The 17,674-nt window shown below is 34.2% G+C and overlaps 2 protein-coding genes across 3 annotated transcripts; both read left to right on the top strand.

The window, feature by feature from the left end:
* Window positions 1-233: 233 nt before the first annotated feature.
* LOC114378795 lies at window positions 234-1,821 on the top strand. Its single transcript, XM_028337414.1, has 2 exons — window positions 234-1,716; window positions 1,811-1,821. Exons 1-2 carry the CDS (start codon window positions 234-236, stop codon window positions 1,819-1,821), a joined length of 1,494 nt encoding a protein of 497 aa, XP_028193215.1.
* Window positions 1,822-9,440: 7,619 nt separating this feature from the next.
* On the top strand, window positions 9,441-16,079 carry LOC114378626 (plant cysteine oxidase 4-like). 2 transcript variants are annotated; one of them, XM_028337270.1, is made up of 6 exons: window positions 9,441-9,656; window positions 10,830-11,140; window positions 11,969-12,114; window positions 12,227-12,374; window positions 15,373-15,576; window positions 15,676-16,079. In XM_028337270.1, exons 2-6 carry the CDS (start codon window positions 11,038-11,040, stop codon window positions 15,792-15,794), a joined length of 720 nt encoding a protein of 239 aa, XP_028193071.1. In that variant the 5' UTR covers window positions 9,441-9,656; window positions 10,830-11,037; the 3' UTR covers window positions 15,795-16,079. The 2 variants fall into 2 exon arrangements, with proteins under 2 accessions (XP_028193071.1, XP_028193072.1); XM_028337271.1 differs by lacking the exon at window positions 9,441-9,656 and adding an exon at window positions 11,374-11,436 and having other exon boundaries at window positions 11,063-11,140.
* The last annotated feature ends 1,595 nt before the right edge of the window (window positions 16,080-17,674 follow it).

The following is a 17,674-nucleotide window of genomic DNA, read 5'->3' as shown; positions in this document are numbered from 1 at the left end:
GGTAATAGAGGCCAACAAACTGAAAAATGCCGAATCCCTTGAAACAGCCATGCACCAATTTTCTTGTTAGCATTGCTGGTCCAACTAACTGCAATTGCTAATGTGTTTTCCACTGCAGCGTTTTGTACAAAAGGTGCAGTTCTGGTGTGTTTTCTACTGCAATTGGTGCTCTATGCTTGTGATGCATGTCAAGTAACCCCTAAGCCACTAACGTTTGACATAGAAGGTGTAACATGGATCGAAGTTGGATGAACGCATCACGTATAACTGAAGAGTACGAGAATGGTGTTGAAGAGTTTTTGCTGTTTGCTCAAAGTAAAGCGCAACCTATGTGGGGAAAATTTTTTTGTCCATGTGTGAAGTGTGGAAATGGGAGGCGCCAAACAATTGATGACATAAGAACTCATCTTATTTGTGAGGGAATAATTCGTAGCTACACAAAGTGGATATGGCATGGGGAATCCCTCGATACAGCTGACATGTCACAGGCTGATGATGTTACTACAGACAGCGGAAATCCTATAGAAGAAATGATCCGTGATCTTGGGCAAGAGGGGTTTGAAGAGGCACATGCAGCGTTGTATGACAACATAGAAGTTGATTCAAAAATGCCTTTGTATTCCGGCTGCATATCTTTCACAAAATTGTCAGCTGTGTTAGCTCTGGTTAACTTAAAGGCTCGATTTGGGTGGAGTGACAAGAGTTTTAGTGAGTTGCTGATGTTGTTGACAAACATGCTTCCTGCTGATAACATGTTGCCAAAGAATCACTACCAAGCAAAGAAGATTTTATGTCCAGTTGGGATGCAGTACGAAAAAATTCATGCATGTTGTAATGACTGCATTTTGTACAGAGATGATTTTGCTGAACTAGATTACTGTCCTGTGTGTGGGGTTTCTCGGTACAGACCGACCAACGGAGATTCTACTGTACTAGTCTCAGACGCCGACCGCCGTCCAGCAAAGGTGTGTTGGTATCTCCCAATAATACCAAGGTTTAAACGGTTGTTTGCTAATGGGGAAGATGCAAAGAACCTTATATGGCATGCAAATACTAGAAAATCAGATGGATTGATGCGACATCCTGCAGATAGCCCGCAATGGAAGGCAATTGATCGTCTGTATCCTGAATTTGGGGCCGAGCCTAGAAATTTAAGGCTTGGTCTTGCAATGGACGGAATGAACCCATTTGGAACCTTAACTACTAACCATAGCTCGTGGCCCGTTTTGCTGTTCATTTATAATCTCCCTCCGTGGTTGTGCATGAAGCGAAAGTATGTTATGCTGAGTATGATGATAGCTGGTCCAAGACAACCAGGTAATGATATTGACGTATATCTAAGACCGTTAATTGACGATTTGCGGAAATTGTGGGATGAAGGGGTTGATGTATGGGACGCAAATTTGCAGCATGCTTTCAAGTTGCGTGCAATGGTTTTTTGTACCATCAATGACTTTCCAGCCTACGGAAATTTAAGTGGATATAGTGTCAAAGGACATCACGCATGTCCTATATGTGAGCAGAATACTAGTTTCCGCCAACTTAAACATGGAAAGAAGACTGTGTATACTAGGCATCGAAGATTTCTCAAACAGTATCATCCGTATCGACGCTTGAAGAAGGCATTCGATGGAAGTCAAGAACATGAAACCGCGCCAAATCCATTAACTGGTGATGAAGTATATCAGCGGGTCAAGGATGTCGTAAATATGTTCGGTAAGTCCCAAAAAAAACCATCATCCACTTCAAACATGTGGAAAAAGAAGTCTATTTTCTTTGATCTTCCGTACTGGTCCGATCATCATGTTAGGCATTGTATAGACGTCATGCATGTCGAGAAAAATGTTTGTGATTCTTTAATTGGGACCCTCCTAAACATTAAAGGCAAGACAAAGGATGGTTTCAAGTGTCGTCAAGACTTGGTTGACATGGGTATACGTCAAGTGTTGCATCCTATCTCAAAAGGTAACAGGACATATCTGCCCCCAGCCTGTTACACAATGTCAACAGCTGAAAAGAGAAGTTTTTGTGAATGCTTGCGTAATATCAAAGTCCCACAAGGCTACTCTTCAAACATCAAGAGTCTTGTGTCTGTGAATGAGCTTAAGTTGGTTGGCTTGAAATCACATGATTGTCATGTGTTAATGCAACAACTTTTGCCTGTTGCAATCCGCGGAACATTGCCTGAGAAGGTCCGTGTTGCAATCAGTCGCTTGTGTTTCATTTTTAATGCTATATGTGCCAAGGTCATTGACCCTAAACAGTTGGATGCTTTGGAAGATGAGGTTGTCGTTGTCCTTTGTCAAATGGAGATGTTTTTCCCTCCTTCATTTTTTGACATTATGGTACACTTAGTTGTTCATCTGGTAAGGGAAATAAGGTGTTGTGGTCCTACGTATTTTAGATGGATGTATCCAGTTGAGTGGTACATGAAGGTCTTAAAGGGTTATACGAAGAATCGACATCGACCAGAGGCCTCAATAGTGGAAAGATACGTTGCTGAAGAATGCATTGAGTTTGCCTCACAGTACATTGACTCATTGAAACCTGTCGGTGTTCCTGCATCCCGGCATGACCAGCCAATAGCCGGCAAGGGTACTCGTGGATACAATGTTGTGACAATGACTAGACATGACGTGTCACAAGCACATTTGTATATATTAAACAACACAACAGAGGTGTTTCCGTACATAGAGGCTCACAAAAAACATGTTAGAGATAGTCACCCCAAAATGAACATGATGAGGGTATTGCAAGAGCACAACAAAACTTTCATAAATTGGTTTAGACAAACAATACTTGCTGATAAAAGTGTTTCCAGACGACTCACATTGTTAGCCATTGGCCCAAATTTGAATGTCCCTACATGGAAGGGGTATGACATTAACAATTATTCATTCTACACAAAGTCCCAAGATGATAAAAGTTCGGTACAAAACAGTGGGGTCTGTGTTGATGCTGATTCGGAGCACTTTTCCAGTACATCGGATAACAACCCCATTCGAGCATCCATGTCTTACTTTGGTGTCATTCAAGAAATTTGGGAGGTTGATTATACATCATTTAGAGTGCCTGTTTTTAAGTGTCAGTGGGTGAACGGGACAACAGGTGTGTTTCAAGATCCATTGGGATTTACTTTGGTAGACCTTAGTAAGGTGGCATATATAGACGAACCTTTCATTATGGCAGCACAAGCCAGACAAGTTTTCTATGTACAAGATCCATGTAATTCAAGTTTGTCTGTGGCTCTGCAAGGAAGACCAAGTGGAATGAATTACCATAATGATGAGTCAACCCTTGACATTGGTCAAATGTCTAGTTTTTCAAAACAATTGCCTTCAATGAATGAAGCTGATGAAGTGGATGATGGACATGCAAATCGTGTAGATCATGATGAAGGTCTATGGGAAAACATCCCTACAGGCTGAGTGCGAAAGTAATGCTTTGTTTAATGTGTAAATATAATGATTATGTTAGTATTACGCCTTTGCTTTTGTTAATGTCTAAATGTAATCGTTAATATTAATTGTGTATTTTATTTACAGGATCATGGCCACAGTTCCGACGTCTCCTCCGCAGTCCGATGGTCAATCAGAGGCGACTTCCAAGAGGAGTAGAACAACGACACGGCTGAGAACATTGACATTAAGAACCGTGGATCAGCCCAGACCGGCTGTTTATGTGGATCCCGCTACCGGGAGAGCATCCGGACCGATGCGTGAAAAGTTCCACAGCTACCTAGGCGTAGTGGCGCGAGAAAAGGTTCCCATTATCCACAATAATTGGAAAGACGTACCTGAAACGCTAAAGGAGATTGTGTGGAATGACATTCTAGTAAGTCCTTCATACCAATTACAATATTTGAATTAAGAATCAATTTTTCTGTTAAAAACATAATTGACTATAACAAATAGTTGTCCTTTATAATCTCTACATGTGTTTCATGCCCTTTATTTTAAATGACTTGTCCTTTATTTGAATAGTTAATCACTATCCTAGACTCCTATATTTGTAAAGAACAGCACAAGGGCAGTTTTTATTTTAAACATGAATATTAGTTAGTTAGATGAGGTTGAGAACAAATATTGTCAGATCAAAGTTAGAGACCAGAACAAATCATGTGTATAATAAGTTCACAAATTTAAATTGATAACTTAAACAAATGAAAATTGGCATGGGTTTTGTGTTAGGGAGCAGGGGTAGTATTTTTATCCTTAAATACTTAATAGGGTAATGCATATTATTTTTTATGCTACTGTAAACATCCCAAATTTCCTAAAACTATGACAATAGCTGCCTACCCACTTGCACCGCCAAATAAAGCATTGCTTTCCAATCCACATAATCCAGTGGCCCTCCAAATATTATGATTAATAGGAACTTCTTTTCTTTTTTGTTTTTTACAAACACTTAGAATTATACAAACTCAGTTAACACTTAATAGCATTTTTATCACCCATCTATTGTCTATAAAGCTTTTGCGATTCCAATGAGAGAATTGCATAAAATTATTTTTATGTTCAATGGGGAAAGGGCCCACTCTATTGACCCATCTCAAAGCCTCCCACCATAAATTCCTAGTCATTCTGCATGAGAACATGATGTGGCCAATATCTTCCTCTTCACTATCACATAACGGGCACCTATACGAAGGCAAAGTGATGTGTCTCTTTCTCAAGTTAGCCTTAGTAGGCAATCTGTTTCTGAAAATTCTCCAACAGAAGGCAATCTGTTTCTTTCGTAAAATTAGTCAATAATAATTTAATATGTAATTTCTATTTTTTAATGTGTTGATTAATAACAATGAAAATTCTCCAACAGAAGGCAATTGCTCTTGGGGGGATTTTCAGATTCCAAATAATCTTAAAAGCTCTGTCGTCATTAACAGATCTGCCATCATTCTTGAGGATATTGTAGGCTGACTTTGTGGAATAGGCTCCACTAGGATCAACCTTCCAAATAAGGGAGTCCATACTGGTTGGGCAAATCTGGACAGCATCAATCTCAGCATCAATTTCTCCTCCATTGCATCCTCCATTCCCATTTATTATCAACAAGAATTCCCATTAGGCTGATAGAAGAATCCTGCTGGTAGCTCACTTGATACAAAGTAGGGTATTTTTCTTGAAGAGTTAAATCATCCTCTCTCCATTTATCCTTCCAGAACCTGATTTTTGCCCCATTACCCAACTTCCAACACAAATTATAAAACAGCCTATTAGTGTGCTGCTGCTGGAAAATAGATTTTAAGTCCTTCCACCACTTAGAGAAAGCTGTGGAGTTTCTCCCATGAATCAGAGCATTCCAGCCACCATACTTGGACATTACAATTCTGGGCCAAAAGTGATTCTGATTAGTCGCCAATTCCCAGCCCCATTTGCCCAGCAAGGCCTCATTACAATTCTTGGACATTTGAATCTGTTAAAATTTTATAAAACTGTAAATTATTTATAAAAAAAAAACATCAAACAAACAAAACCCTGATTTTTTTCTTTATCGGTCTGAAAGAGCGGCATGTGTTTGGTATGTCCTAGGGCCCAAGAATTTTTAGTTAAAATGAGTGTAACCCAGAACTTCCATCAATTTCACTAGACAGGCAAATCAGACAGTAGGTTGGCCCAATAATTTAAACTCCAAGTTCAAACCCAATGGCTCTTCATCTTAATGTCCCCACGTGGCTAAAACTTGTCAATTTAGGGGTAACAATCCTCCAGCAACACAGGATCTATATTTTGTAGCTACAACAAGCTCTTTTATATGAACCTTATAGATGTGTGTAGGGGAGAATTTCTTGCTACATGTTTAACATCAAATACTAGTTCTCCTAGTTTTATCCAGTTGTTTCTGGACCAATATGATCTTAACTGCTACTAACAAATACCTATTGACTTCCGATTGCAGTCGTTTTCTTTGATAGTTACTACTCATGCTATTATGCTTTAGGATATTGTAACAAATAGAAAAACTAATTTGTCCCAGGTCTATCAGAATTTATTTTATTTCTTAAGCATACGTCTCTGTTTAACAGCTATATATGCTCCAGCGAGAAAATATTTCAATCATCAACTTTCCTTTTCTTGTTTTTCGCAAATGAGTTAATTATATTTTCCTAAAATATTGTTTTTATTCACCTGGACTTTCAATTTATAAATTTTATTTTAAACTACTGAGTCTACTCTAGATATTCAACAACTAGGTACAATTAATATTTTAATAAGAATTTGAAAGATGAAACGAAGGGATAGAATAAGAGTTGGAGATAACTAATTCTGACCATGGATAGAGTGTGGATACAGGAAAGATAAAATATATATATTAAAGAGTACCAGAGGTACTAGATAAGGTACAAATTAGAGATCAGATTAGATTCCAGGTAGACCTAATTCTGACCATGGATAGAGTGTGGATACAGGAATGGTTATAATACACATATCAAGGTATTCTTAAAAATCCTGCACTAAGATTGGTAGACCAGTGATTATGGTACTATCATGCAAGTACCCTTTGCACTATTAAAATCTTACTTTCAAACCTCTTAGCCTCTTATGTTTCAAAAATTAACTTTGTTTCTGCTCCCACATAATTTAATTTTAAGCTTGGCAAAAGTTCCTTGTATCTTGAATTCATTAGTCCGCTTCAAGTAAATTATGCCAATCTGCTTCAGTAATTTAAGGATATGTTTTTGTTATCTGAGTCAAGGAAGCTAAAGTTTGCAAAACAAAAGTTTACTTCAGATCTTCTCTGGCTTCAAATGGTATAAGAGAACTTAGAGAACAAACATGAAATTAATCAAATAACAATTATTGAAAGGGCCTTCCTAAAATATTTCCCAAACAAGACTTCTTTGGCCTCTTCGAAGACATTATTTGGGTCAGCAAAGAAACAAATCCTTGTTTTATTATTTCTACTTTCTATACAATATTTCAAAGGTCATTGATATTGTTTGAGAACACAAACTTCAAATTTTCAGGTGTCTCTACCTGCAATAGAAACATACAACATATTCATGTATACAACTCTAGTGTCTTATCTAAGCTCGAGTCCACACCACATCATGGAGTTGCTTGCTGATTGATTTAACAGTTACTTGGTCATCCTCACCATATAGAATCCAGAAAGATTAGTCAAACCTAACTTCTGGTATATGAAATTTAGTATTGAACAGAATGTTAGAAACTAAAATCTTCATAGGGTGCAGAAGTTTATCAGTCTTATTTACAGTTTTCAGCCCTGTATTTACTGTTCCAATAGAACTTAAATCTTGCAGTTGCTGGGGTGGGGTAGGACAATTTTTAGCATGCTAAAAATTCATGTCTACCAGTTTTGGTGGGGACATCACAAAATCGTCTGCAGAATCCTTGGAAGCAGCATCTTTGTACGAGCAGGCAGCAATTATTTCCTTGTTTATTGTGCCATGCACAATGTCAACAACTTTAATATATTAAAGTTGCCACATGATTTTTTTTTAAAATTTCATATTTTTAAAACTCTTTTAATCAATTACTTCAATTCTTAAAATAGAAATTAAAAGTACATCAATTTTTCATAATAATAAAAATATTTTATTATATATATTAACATTATATATATTCATATAAAATTTATTAATTTTTATTTTTCACGTATATGTAAATTATATTATATTTTAATGGGTTAATTAAGTTTTTAGTCCTCAATTAATTTTTTGTCATTACTTTTAGTTCTTCTAATTTTTTTTACTCATTTTTAATCTCTCATTTAATTTTATTGTTTAAAATTAGTCCTAAATATAAAATAAACGATAGGTTAAAATTGACAAAACATACACTAATTTTGAGTAATAAAAATAAATGAAAAATTAAAAATAGACAAAAGGGACTAAAAATACAAACAAAAAAAATTAATCAAAACTAAAAAATTGACAAAAAAAATTTGAAGAACTAAAAGTTAATTAAAATTATTTTAATCTTACACATATAATATTCAATTCCTCTTTTATTATTTTTATTTTATTTTTTTCTATTTAGTAAATTAAAATTCAAAATGTTGAGAATAAAAGAAGACAGTACAGATATATATGAAATAAATGAAAATTTAATAAAAATAAATAAGTAATAATTTGAAATAACATTAAAAATTAGATAGTCAGAAAAAAAAATCTCACAACTTTAGTAAGATTTTTTATATTATAAATATATCAATATTATAATTAAAAATTGAAAACCAATTAGTGTAGGACCTGTAATTTCATTAAAAAAAAAACAAACTGTAATTTTTTAAAAGAAAATACATAATTAAGGCATCCCCTGAAGTCAAGGTGTATTTTCCCCCTAAAGTCAAGGGTGTATTTACTTAATGATTTAGCATATAGTCAAACATTTTACAAGTTACGCATTTTAATTTATTAAGTTTTAGAACTATATTTTTACTTTCTCCCTCTTAAGAAAATGTCTACTTTATCCTTTTCTTTTTATATCCCTTACTTTGTTATCTTTCCTTCTTTACTCATTTCAGCACCAAATACATGTACTTCAGGAACAATAAAGTAATTTTCCTTCAATAAGCCTTTTCACTTTGTTACAATGCTCCCAAGTAGACGGTTTCTCAGTTATCCGAGGGACGAAGTATCTGCAAAATACATTTCAAAATCCAAATCAGGTCTTAGAACTAAGCGAGAAATGAACACAATAAATGAGCATGAGTGGGTATTGGATCCGTGGACTTTGTTCATAATCACCATTTTGGTTAATCTTAGATTAATTATCATTAGGGTGACAATTATACAAATATTGTTTATTATTATACCTTTGCTACCTATCATGAATTAAAGTGCTCGATCACTTGGTTGTCTAAGTGACTGAATACTTCATGGTCATATCCTGAGTCGAATCCCCACATGTATTTGAATCCTTATGTGCATATTCCAGAGGCTAACTATGCTTTTGGACACTCGACAGTTCAACTGTTTTGACTGTCCGAGAACTCCTAATTATCCTCAACTATTCGGTAGTACAAATATTCCTGGTATAACATACATGGGCAGCTGATACATAATCATTTTAACTTAAGTAATAATATCAAATTCGAATAGGAAATATATAATTGTATTAAATATATTTTAATATAATGCAGTAAAAAAATATTTTACTATAATAATTACATCAACTCAATAAAGTTCTTTTCCATAAAAAAATATTTACCAAACTTTTATTTTATTCATTTTTTCTTAGGATCAAACGGTGCAAAACTTTTCTTTCTTCTTTACACCTTGTAGAGACAGGAAATGAGACACATGTTTGTCATTTTCCTTTTACCAGCTGTGAAAAACGTAGGGAAGAAAAAAGGTGGTCGGGCACAGCTGGAGTTCAAAAACGGCTCAGAAAATCACAGAAAAGGCAAGGTGCAATGCAATTCGTTTTCTGTTTATTTTTTTATTTCAACGAAAAAAAAAACAGTAATGACGTGTCCAAGATCTTCGTTGGCCTTTTTCTTTTCACCTCCTACCCTTTATGTTCCTCGCAACAGCAAACACAGCGATCCCTCGCTCGCTTCATCATTCTTCTATGCACTCTCATTCATCTTCCTTCAACAACCCCTTCATCATCTTCTTCTTCTTTTTCTTCTCTCAATCCAACATGTTCAACTACCTTCTCTCCCTCTAACGATGGACCACTCAGGTACCTTCTTCCTGCATCTTCCACCCCTCCCTTCTATTGGAATCTCATATGCCCCATTTCAGATTTTGATCCAAAATCTCTTTTTGATGTGTTTTCTCGCCTTTTCAGCTCCCTCCTTCAGTTGGGTCACTCTCTATTTTCGTTCTGGGAACTCTTATCTGGTTTACTTGATTAACACTGTAATTTTATGAGATAAATAAATAAATAGAATAAATAAAATGTGTGCTTTGTTCTTGGAATGGCACATTAGATTCTGTGAGGTTTGCTTTTTTTAGTGGAAATGATGAAAGGATGGAGAGATTCACTTGGGTTTTATCTGTGCTTGGGTTTGCTTAATTTTGATCTAGAGGTGGATTTCTTTTTTGTGAATGCATATGATAATAGGAGAGGAAACAGTGTATGCACTGACTGATCCAATCACGAACCGCCATGAACTATAAGTTTGTTAACTTTTACAAGGTTCACAATGTAGGACTGTGTTTAGTTTCAGGGTGGGAATAATCAGAATTGATTTTGACAGCGGTCAAACTTGATTTTATAAAAATATAGTGCATGTTTAGATTTCGACTGGGAGAGCTCAAAAATACTTTTTTGTCCCCCCAAAGCGACAAATTCTTCCTTCATTTTGTGCTATGGAATTCACAATTGTGCATTGGAATTCAAAGTTGTATATTGGAATTCACAAAAGTACTTTCCTAACTTTAATCCAAATATAGCCGTAGATGTTTTGATTATTGCTAGGTAAAATTGATTTTGCTTCAAAACCTCTTTTACTAGAAGTGGTAGTGCATGTTTGGGTAACAGTTGAAAATGGACGTTGGAACAAAAAGTAGCTTTTGCCTTGTGTTGGAAAATTCACACTAAGTTTTATAGCAAACTTGCTTTAAGGGTAAAAACATCTAAACATAAATCACTTCACTTGAAAATCGATTTTACAATATCAAATTTCATTCAAAATCAATTTTGCAAACACTCATCCAACACCCTAAGTTTTTATACACTGGTAGTGCATAGAGCAAAATGTGATAACGCTTTTGAATGAATTTATGGTGATTCGAACAGTTATATTGGTGTGACTTAGTGATTTGCAGTTTCACTTGCTGTGATATGTCTATATTTGAAGTACAGGTCATTGATTTTTGGCTCTGTTGTTGCTTTTTTCTTGTTCAATAGATCCATTGATTTGATAGTTGCAAAGGAAAAGATACGACCATGCAGATTCATTACCATTGGTTTGATTCTGAAGCTAAAATACGGTTGTTATCTAATTGTATATCCAGTCTCTATTGCAATTGATAAGCCACTTTCAAGGTGTTATCATCTTGCTGACACTGGAGACTTTGGTCTGAGTGAATAGATAAATTGGTCACAAGTTTGCAAGATGCCATATTATATACAGAGACTTTATAGGCTATGCAATGCATCCTTTTCACCTGATGGACCTGTGTCAGAAGAGGCCATTGAGAAAGTTCGTGAGAAGTTAGGTATATTTCTTTTGACTTGTTTATCTTGCTTATAGATTCATTTTATTTATCGTCAACTTTGTAGAATGCTTGATGCCTAATGATGAATGGAAATTTTGTAGGCAGACGAGAATAAGTAGTGTGGGATCATTGATTGTTCTATACTCTGTCAAAATAATTATGAAGTTCAAACTTTTTTTCTTCTCTCCTTTTTTCCTCCTAATCACTTATCTCTCTGCTTTCATTGAAACCAGTTTAGGGTATTTATCATTTTGAAGGAGTCAATGGCTCAAGGTTAAATTTTGAGGGACAGTACAGTAAGCCTGCTTCTAGTCTTTTTTATTCTTTGTACTTTTAAGGGTAGAATATGGGTCAAACTTTTCTCTGTTTTAGGATGAATTAAGAATTGAAGCTCTTGTGGTAAACCCCATTTTTATCTGTCATTTATAAATTTACTTGCTGATTATCCGTTAATGGTTCATGGAACAAATTGTCCTTCTGAAATATATTCTTATGCTGGTCAACTGTTTACCCATCATTTTTTTTTTGTGTAAAATTTGTATTGTCAATTTAGATACTGGATTCTAATGTGGACTCGCTTATGATTTTGAGGAGAGGAAAAGAAAGAAGAATTTATCATAAGTTGTATATTCAAATTGTGTGTTGTCAAGCCTGCTATTTTCCTTCATCTTGAGATATGGTTGCATGCTTTATGGTGAATGATATATTGTCACTTCATACTTTAAATACCTTTATGATTTTCTATCTTAGATGACCTTGATCTTGCCGCCCAATAGTTTTTACGTCTAACTGATATTTTATTAATATCCTAACATAACATTTTTTCAGAAAAAATCAAGCCATCAGATGTAGGTCTTGAACAAGAGGCACAAGTGGTTCAGAATTGGTCCGGTTCAATGCTTGAACGTAATGGGAGCCATCAATCTTTGCCACCTATCAAATATTTGCATTTGCATGAAAGTGATTCCTTCTCTGTAAGTAAAGTCTCAAAACTCCAGATCACATTTATTCAGTCAGAATTTTTTGTAAATTTGGGCCTTAAGTTGGCTATACCAACAGAAGCTTGATTTACTTTATCTTTTGCAGATAGGAATTTTTTGCATGCCCCCCTCTTCTATCATTCCTCTCCATAATCATCCTGGAATGACAGTGTTGAGCAAGCTGTTATATGGCTCAATGTATGTTAAATCCTATGATTGGATTGATGCACCTGGATCCACTGATCCATCCGAAGGTCTGTTTATCTATAACTTCATATAATTTTAATGATTCTCAATCCATTTTCTAATGCTCTGTATTTACATGGGAATGTGGTATGCCCTTCCTTGCCTTTGCCTTAAATGCATTTTCAAAAGAACACTAACACCATCCTCATTGAGGTAGACGAGATGGTAGCTTTGTACTAGGCATCACCAAAATACCCCACTCCAATATCGGACAAATAAGATAAAAAAAAGGAGTATAATTAATTGAGAAATCAATATGTGACATATGACCATCGTTGATCATATTATATTCTATTATTCAAAACTATCAAAAACATGTTGTGAACCCCTTTATACGCACAATATGACATTCTTGTTGCTAAAAAGGATTGTTATCTGAATCAATTAACCCAAAGCCCATCTTTGATTTTCAAAAATAAAAAGTATATAAATAATATATCAAACAAAGGATTGGAAAATAAACATTGCTCTAGAATGTTCCCAATCCTTGTTATATATTAATGTGACTTCAATTCCATCATAATTACGTTTAACTTTCCTAAAATAGCCTAATAAAACCCCTAAAAATATTCTGAGATCGTGTTAAAATTATCTAAAATAAATATATAATTATAGTTGAAATCTTCCAGTCCATATAAAAGCCTAAAATAATATTTTTAATATATGAAGATCTTGTAAATCTTCTATAATTTGTTCTCCATGGTTTAACTTTTAAGTGAATAGACGTATTACATGTGCAATTTTTACTGTGTGTGGGTCAATAATTTATGGAATGCAATTTGGATAGAACAGATCTATCCCAATAAAATTAGGTCCTTCTCAAAATTGAGTTGTTGGATTTGTGGGTTTAAAATTTCCTTGTGAAACACTTCATAAGGGAAATATATTTGAATATGAATGACTTCTGATCCTTTATTTTGCATGTCATCTTCTACCTGTTGGATGATTTCATTGATAGACCAAGTCTTTTTGGAATTAATTTCTAGAAGTAAAACTGGTTATTGTTAAAGATCTACAATTTTTTCTATCTTCCACTATTAAACCTTGATTGGTTTATTCAATATCATCATGTTGAACATCGTTGATAGGAGGAGAATTTCAATCTACATATGTTTCATCTTCTAAATTACTTGTGTCACTTCAAAACATTTCTTTTGACAAATCTTAAAGTATAAACAATAACTTATCCAGTTCTTCTCAATGCCTTATTCTGACTAATTTGGATTATCGGTTATTATCAATTGACCTAGGACAGAAGTGTCAAAGGAATAAGATATCATATGGGGGTTAAGAATTTTTCAAGAAGTTGACCAGAAAGTCCCGGAAACAGTCTCTCTGCTTGTGGGAGTAAGGCTGTGTACATTACTGCAGATTTCTTGGTAGAAATTCTGGAATAGAAAACAAGGAAATTGTTGGTCTCCTAGGGAAGCATGGTTTGAATCCTCGAGAGAGGCACCCATATATAGTGTCTGACTGTAGTGTACTACAAGCAGTAGTCTCCTAGGGAAGATCCTTGTGGGGAACCTAAAAAAATCAAGATATACCTGTTACTTCAATGAACTCTGAATATTTAGCATTAGTTTGCCAGTCTTTTGTGTCACTTGATATTCATGGTTTGGTTCTTTCTGGACAGTGTCGAAAGAAATTTGCTACCGTCACATTTGACCATTTGATAGAGAAACATGTTGTGTATGGAAAGATATCATGCATAGTAATGAACTAAATTGATTATTTTTGTAATGTTATCATTTTCCATTCTGCGACTAAACTGAACCAGAAAAAAATGGTAGTCTTAATTAAAGCTTAATTTTGATTGTGACCGTGTTTATGAATGCTTGATGTGATCCCTTCAGTAGTCCATCCAATTTGTAGGTTTAGAGTTCAGTATGGAAAAATTCCATTTATGCTGTTTTGAGGGGAAACTAGTTCTCCAAACTCTATTCAGACAAATACAGTTGTCCAACTTGACAGGGAGAGGAGTTCATTTAAAAAGATTGTTTCTTTTTTCTTCTTTCAAATTCTTCTATTTGAAAGTTTGTTTCAGTCTATCTGTTACCGGAATAGTTGTAAGCATCTGTCCATCCCTGGACCCCACAATAGTGGGAAAGCTGTGCACTTGGCCACTATCTTTTTTAATATTTAAGTTAGTGATAACCAGAAAATGAGGTAAAAGGTTAATCTTTATCTTTATTGCTAAACAATCACTCTGCCCTAGTATCTATGTAACACAAAGCAGATATCACGGAAACAACTACTACAGAGAATTCTCTCCCTTCCCCGTGTATGAGAGACCTGAACACTGCTCTCAATTTCAACTCCAAAACCAAAGAGTGATCTCTAGTCTGATCTTCCTATTATATATATACACTGTCACCTCTTCTCTAAATAACTACCTAACTGTGACTGGCTCACTCTTAATTGTGGGGTCTGCTAATAATTAGTTTCTTGAAGGTTAGCATAAATCTTTGCTGTGAAGTTGTGTTTATGGAAAGATTGGAATACCTTCAAGCTTTACTTGATACTCCCTGGTTTTCCCACAACCACTATCTCACTGCTTTACTATTATCTCAAGCAGTGTATAATCTACACAACTATCCCAGTGCAGAATGACCATATTTACTTTTTGAATATTATTGTTACCATAATAGTTCAGATTCTATTGTCACAATGATATCAACTCAACCAAGCCCGGGGGTCTTGTCAAATTCAATTACACTAAACATGCAAAATTCCAAATGCAAAGTGAAACTTTTCTTCAACTCTGGTCCATAATAGACCAGGCAGAATCATTGCATGCATATGAACCTTATATGGATAAAATCAAGCTAATTATTTATATAGTGGTGTGATATATTACAAGGAACTTATGTTCTGCTTCTGCATTATGGACAAATTCCCTTATTTTGAACTTCCTATCTCTTTCTCCCTCCTTTTGAATCGGTAAAGATTAATAACCTTTTTTTTTAATTCTCCTGACAACAAAATTTGTGAATCTGTGATTGACAGCTAGACCTGCAAAGCTTGTCAAAGATACTGAGATGACAGCGCTGATTCCCACAACAGTTCTCTATCCCACCAGCGGAGGAAACATCCATTGTTTCAGCGCTATAACTCCATGTGCAATCTTTGACATATTGTCTCCCCCCTACTCTTCAGACCATGGAAGACACTGCACCTACTTCCGGAGATCCCAACAGAAAGATCTTCCAGGTAATCCGATTTATTTTCATCGCCGGTTCTTACAGCACTTGTGAATTTCTGTTCAGTTAACCATTAGCACACCATTGTCATCATTCATTTCCACTGCAGTTAATGTTCTGTTGAACGGAGTGACGGTTTCTGAAGTGACTTGGTTGGAAGATTTCCAACCTCCTGATGACTTTGTGATCCGGAAAGGGCAGTACAGGGGTCCAGTTATTAGAACTTGAAAATTTTATTGTTTGATGTGTCTTACTACACCAAAAGGAAATTGGCTTATGTTTAGGTTACAACAAAGGAAACTGTGGAATGTGGAATAATTATATTCTTTGTCTATGTCCTTTAGGCATTGGAGTATGTACATAATAATGCATTAGTGTAATTATTTACAGACCTCAGCTTAATCCATTAGAATAGTTAACTGTATGTTGAAATAGTACTTCCCCGTGGCCATATCAAAATTTGTTTTCGTGGAGAATAAGAGGGTATTGTGACTTGGTCCAGAGTTCTTGTTACATTGTGTTATTTTCAGGCTCCACATAAGTTAAAATCAGCTTTTGGAGAAGTTAATATGAAAAAGTTTATATATACATTTCATACATAAGCTAATTTTAGTTTATAAAAAAACTTGTTTAATTTTTTTGTCAGTGTTTATTCAAAAACTTATCCAAATATGACTTAAATCATTAAGGGTATTTTTATAAGAATTTATTTTCAGTTTTTTTTAAGTTATAATATAAGTACTCCTATACGTGCTTGAGAACATTTATAAAAATAGTTCATGACATGTTTTGAGTTATTTCCAATTTATTTTATTCAGTTTTTTAAGGTAGTTTATGAAATAGTTTATAATATTTTTGAAAATAGTTTTTTTAAAATAGCTTAATCTTATTTTCTTTGATTATAAAAATGGATTCTAATTAAGCTATTTATTCAAATAGATCTTAAATACCATCTTTGGTCTTTTTATATAAAAAAATAAATGGTAGTATTTTTTTGTTTTAATTATAGGAAACAGATAATCATTTTTAAATGGATTACTTCCTCTATTTCTAATTATAAGACTCTTTTTAGAAATTTGTTTTTCCTTTATATAAGATCTTTTTTTAATTTTTAGATATTCATTAATTATATTTTCTTCTACACACCCTTGATTATTCTTTTTTTGAAACGTTAATGAGAAAGAATTAAGTGGATAGAGACATGAGAAAAAAAATATGTTTGAAATGATAGTACAAATAATTGATAGATTTAATGTGATTAACTAAATTAAATACTTTTGTTAATGAGCGTGAATTAGTTGAAATAGTCTTATAGTTAAGAACCGATAGAGTAATTGTTAATTTTTTATACTCTTAATTTATTGTGAATTTTAAACATTTATGTTTCATGAATTTTGATGTATTTATTAAGCTATTAACAATATATCTCATACTTTTTTTATCGAAAAATTTATGAGTAGTGTTATTATATATAACCATCTGCTAAACCAATTAATTCACCTAATGAATATAGTTCAATTGATAACACACGTTAGGTTTATCGAGAAAATTTGAGTTTAATTAGGGGTGGGAAAATGGGCTTAGGTCCATGGATGGGCTTGCGGTCCACACGGGCTATGGACTAATTTTTTTTAAAAAATTCATGGCTATATAGAATTTTAGGCCCACTATGCATGATCTACGGGCTATGCAAGTTAGGCTCATGGGTTGATCCGCAAACCCACAACCACCAGTTAAGCCAAACTCAAACTCAATTAATCCTAAAAGTTCAGTCAAAAATTTCTTTGCATTTATGTTGAAAATTTATTTTGTTGTGTTAAAACTTTTGTAATTAAGTATTTGTTAGAGATTTATTAAGATTTTTTAATATATATATATATATATATATATATAATTGAGTGTAATTGACTATTTTTTTAAGAGAAAAAATATATTTATTTTAAAATTACAATTTTTTAAGAAAAAATAGGCCTATAGATCAGCTCATTTGGCCTACGGGGTCCGCAAGACGAGAAGAACCAATATTTTAAATCCGTGTAAGAGTACGGGACAGACTGGTCCAATCTGTTGCCAAGGACTTATGTGGACGGGTTTTACACGGGATGGAC

This window comes from Glycine soja, chromosome 12 (genome assembly GCF_004193775.1).
Source record: "Glycine soja cultivar W05 chromosome 12, ASM419377v2, whole genome shotgun sequence".
NCBI lineage: Eukaryota > Viridiplantae > Streptophyta > Magnoliopsida > Fabales > Fabaceae > Glycine > Glycine soja.
The sequence above is the reverse complement of the archived record's forward strand: the minus strand, read 5'-3'. Positions and strand labels throughout refer to the sequence as shown.